Raw genomic sequence first — 4,563 nt, forward strand, 5'->3', positions numbered from 1 at the left:
CACTTACTAAGAAGGCATCTGTTCTTAACTTCGAGATTCTCAATATCAAGCCCCCCTTGGTCTTTCGGTCTACAGATGATATTCCATTTAGCTAGCCGGTACTTTCTTTTTAGTTCATCACCCTGCCAGAAGAAACGTGATTGATAAAAGTCCAGTCTTTTCCTGACTCCAACTGGAACTTGAAAGAACGATAAGAGAAACATAGGCATACTCGTGAGCACCGAATTAATCAAAATTAGTCGGCCTCCGTATGACATGAGCTTGCCCTTCCAGCAACTCAGTTTCTTTTCAAATCGGTCTTCGGTGCACTTCCATTCTCTGTTTGTCAGCTTACGGTGGTGGATTGGTATTCCTAGGTAAGAAAAAGGTAACTCCCCCAAATCACACCAAAACAAATTGCCTATAAGCCTCTTGTTCTTCCTTGGCATTACCAAAGCAGAACAATTCACTCTTGTGAAAGTTAATCCCTAACAACAGTATTGGTGTAGTTGGTAGGGATTATGAGGATCGCTCTGTCATAGCATGCAGTGAGCCAATTACTATTGTTTTGGATCCTGATATGGCCGAGGCTTTAGCCCTTCGGTGAGTTGTCTAGTTGGCACTGGATGAACATATTTCAAATGCTATCTTCACCTCCAATTGCCTCTTCATGGTGTGGAGACTTAACTCTTCAACTTTCGACTGTTCTTCAATTGGCTCGGTGGTGGCTGACATTAAACTGATCACTAGTGGCTTTGCCTCCATGTGTTCAAGCACGTCCGGCGGCATTGTAATGCAGCAGCTCCTTTATTAGCTAAATTATGTATGCACTCTGTTAGTCCTAGTATTTTCTATTCCTGTACCGGATTGTATCCGGTGAACTCTGTGTAATACTGTTGATAGATTAACAAAGCCGGTGTTCTCTCAAATGAAAAAGAACCAATATGCACTGCACTCTTATACCTTTTATAGTGCATACACATATACACCATATTTATTTAATTCAAAAGGAGAAAAGAGGCTATTTGAACCCCGATTTTAATCTGTTATTTTTAGCAACCATCGTAAAAGAGCTCTTAATTAAAATCACACAACAAATTACATTGGCCATTACTGAATATTTAAAAATATACTTATAGCAATCAACAATTCATCATTATTCATTCAATAGAGGAGAGACGTTGTACGAGTACATCGAACACTCCATCCCTCTCCAGCATGTTGACTCTAACGCACCTTGCGTCTCCCCCGAACAGCTCGCCGCCCTGTGCCAGGACGCCATGACCACGCAGGAGCTCCCTACAGTTTTCCACGCTTTCCTTCTCGCAGCGCAACCACGCAAACGCTGGGGAAGCACAAGACAATCGAATTAATGTACTAGTGAGAATTCAGAGCATTAATTATAGGATTTTCATACAAATCTGATGTCAGAATTTAACCATGCCAAATCTGACGATTTTGATAATAAATTATGTTGGTGGGAGAATGGAAAATTCTTTCAGCAGACATGGCTAATCCTGGCAAGAACTTGCGAATGGCCAGATTCTCTATGTTTGCTGAAGAAGTTGCCATGATCTGACTAGCGTAGTTTGCCATCAAAATCATCAGATTTGCCATTGTTAAAAATCAGACGTAAGAACTTTTTTTAGCATTACTAGTAATTATATATCGGTAAACAATGACGAAATGATTGTATTTGGTTACGATACCAGGGTAAGCTGGCACGATTTGCTTTGTGAAGGTGCAGTAGCCCGATGTCTCCTCCGGAAGGCTGAACATGCCGGTGGACGCCACGGTGGCGCGTAGAGCCTGCCATCGGTCTGCCATGCACCGCTGCGCGAAGTCAAAGAGCCGCCTTGTGTCCTTGTCGTCATCGTAGGCGTCAGAGACCAAGGTGAGGATCTTGGCGGCACGGAGCTGTGAGTCCCTAGACACGCCGATGGTGCTGCGATCGACAAAGTAAGTCATCTTCTTCGCCACCTCCAGGTCCTTCACTAGCGCCCACCTGCATCAGTCAGAAAGCCCCACCGCCGATTCGTCATTAATTACCAAGGAGAACACTTTTTTTTTGCGGGAACAAGGAGAGCGCATTTGATACACTGGGAAAAACAGTGTGCTATAGTGTTGCTAATAGCATGATATAACATGCTGAGAATTGGCTCGCTAAATAATCAGTATACAAGACGTCATTAATAATATGCTATAGCGCGATATAGCACGCTAATAACATATTTTGAGGCCGACACTATTTTGTTGTAGCGCGCTATATTTTTTCTTGATTTGATATTAGGACCTGGCGGAGTCGTGGAATAATTAGTAAATTACCCGAGTCTCGTGCCGGCGTGGCCAGTGATCTTGGACATGGTGAAGAGCATGATGTCGTGGGCTGCCGTGCCGGTGATGGGCGTGTACTGCGGCCAGTAGTACACGAGGTCGTGGATCGCCTTGCCAGGCTTGGAGCTCAGGACGGCCTCACGGATGGCGCCGTCGGGATTGTTTGGTGAGCAGACCAGCTCGATGTGGCTGTCACCGCCCATGGCGTTGGCGTCGCCGGCCCAGCGGTAGAACCCCGAGAGCAGGAGGTCCGTCTGTGGCGCATACGCCTGCCACGCCGCACGTCGGTCCAAGCCAAGATCACAACACTAGCTCATCGTTTTGCACTGTTTATAATTAGCTGATTGGTCTTACCGAATAGTACGGCGCCGGCGATACGACGCCGATGGGATGGTTGGCGTCGGCGGGAGACAGCGCGTAAATGGCCGCCTGGGATAGCTGGGTGGCACCAGTACCGACCACGAGGTGGTAGCCATCGACCGCTGCGTTGCCGACGAGGCGATGGAGGCGGCGCACCTCGCGCTCGAATTCCGGCTCGAGGAACCAGCAGAGCCCCCCGGCGTCGGAGAAGTAGCTCATCCCCCGCCACCCGGGGATCACGACCGCAGTGCGCTCCCCGGCCTCCTTCCAGAACGCCTCGTACATGGTCGGGTCGCCGCTGCACGCGCGGCAACCAAGAAAGAAGAGCACATTAGTTGCCAGATGATTCACGCGCAATCACCTACTGTCACGGCCGGCACGAAGAGTACACGAAGCACACGCACAGCTCTAGGTTGATGACGGCGTCCGGAGCGACGGCTAGCTCCGGCGGCGTCCAGGGCCGCTGCTGCGACCGCTCGCCGTCAGTTGTTCTTGCCAGAGAGCCGTTGTCGGACCGACTCCCTTCCACCATGACGTCGCCGCTCACAGCTCTCCCGCCCCGGTTGGGTACCGCCGCGCGCGCAGTAACCACTGCCTTATTGCTCCTTTGGCTCAGCCGCTGGCTATCATCGGCGACGCCGACGACCGACCTGGGGGTCGCTGCGTTTATCGCCGCCGGGGCAACGGACGGGATGAGACGATGCATGTGGCACGACACGAAAGCGTGCATCCCGTCCACCGCTCGATACTACCTACGTGTGGTCCTTGCGCATGCGTGCCGGCGACACGGTGGTAGAAATTGAGGCGTGCTTCCTGCCCCATATAGGTGGCAAGAGCTAGCCGTCGGCCAGTATTTAGGGCAACTTCAATGGCGGATCCAAGTGAACACACAATGTATTCTTTTTTGTCCATCTGAATCGGTTAGGCGGACACCAAAGTCTGGCTGTGTCCAGGATCATAGGTGCGTCCAACAGGACACATTTCAGATTTTAACCAATTTTTGAACTAAAAAACAACACATTGCCACCAAAAGTCTGTCGGTGCATTAATTAAGTCAAAATATTAATTAAAAACATAAGTAAAACCTAGATCTAGTTGTTGTTGTCCTCGTTGGTCACGGTATTATTGTCGGCGCTTGGGTTCTTAATCCACAATTTTTTTCTTCTGCCTTCTCCAACTAAACAAAGATACTAGTATAATACTCCCTCCTTTCCGGTTTACAGAGTCAATTCAAAAACCTCACCAACCGAGGTAAATGGTGAGTGATGGGATACTTTTTGTAGTTTGCAAAAGCACCTAATTAATGCTCTTGTTTTCCTTAAAAGATTATATTTATGAATGCATTAATTGCAATGCATGCATGCATAAAGTATATGCATTGTTCAATTTTCTCTTAATTCTTGCATACAATGATTTAATGCATCTTGGAATCTCAACATGTGATGGGAAACAAACAAATTGAGCCTTATAAAATGGAAAAACTAAAATTTTGAGATAAGACCTATAAACCGAAAAAGAGGGAGTATTTTTTTAGTCTGCATATGTCATCTTATTGTATTTGCTTTTAATCCATTTACCACTGGCTAATTATGTGGCTAGGGTTACGACTGTTCGAATCAACCCTTTTAACCATGATCAATAGTTGAAGCCCTTCACCACTTGGCACGAGCAGCTCTGACAAAAAAAAGCAACCAATTCAATATGCATGCAACTGTATGGATTTCCTCATTTATTATTAGCATGTGGCTAATTAAATACGTTAACTTCCATCGGCAAGGCGTCCAACCAACTGCCATTTATGCACCAATTCTTATTCACCCCATATTCTATGCATAAATAAATATGCATTAGCCGTTTTGGAGCAATGATGGACGCACGGAAGGGCTCTTC

General features: G+C 47.0%; 1 protein-coding gene across 1 annotated transcript; it reads right to left on the reverse strand.

Moving 5' to 3' along the window:
- Positions 1-989: 989 nt before the first annotated feature.
- LOC119331320 (tryptophan aminotransferase-related protein 1-like) lies at positions 990-3,479 on the reverse strand. The gene is made up of 5 exons (XM_037604487.1): positions 3,078-3,479; positions 2,668-2,971; positions 2,305-2,582; positions 1,689-1,984; positions 990-1,324 (listed from the first exon to the last, which is right to left on the reverse strand). The coding sequence occupies exons 1-5, from the start codon at positions 3,401-3,403 to the stop codon at positions 1,140-1,142; spliced, it is 1,389 nt and encodes a 462-aa protein (XP_037460384.1). The 5' UTR covers positions 3,404-3,479; the 3' UTR covers positions 990-1,139.
- Between the last annotated feature and the right edge of the window lie 1,084 nt (positions 3,480-4,563).

This window comes from Triticum dicoccoides, chromosome 7A (assembly GCF_002162155.2).
Source record: "Triticum dicoccoides isolate Atlit2015 ecotype Zavitan chromosome 7A, WEW_v2.0, whole genome shotgun sequence".
Taxonomy (NCBI): domain Eukaryota; kingdom Viridiplantae; phylum Streptophyta; class Magnoliopsida; order Poales; family Poaceae; genus Triticum; species Triticum dicoccoides.

Coding starts and splice junctions, on each gene's coding strand:
- LOC119331320 (XM_037604487.1), bottom strand. CDS start 3,403: ATGCACGCTTTCGTGTCGTGCCACATGCATCGTCTCATCCCGTCCGTT. Junction 2,583..2,667: donor CGCCGGCGCCGTACTATTCG/GTAAGACCAATC, acceptor GCGGCGTGGCAG/GCGTATGCGCCACAGACGGA. Junction 1,985..2,304: donor CACGCCGGCACGAGACTCGG/GTAATTTACTAA, acceptor TGACTGATGCAG/GTGGGCGCTAGTGAAGGACC.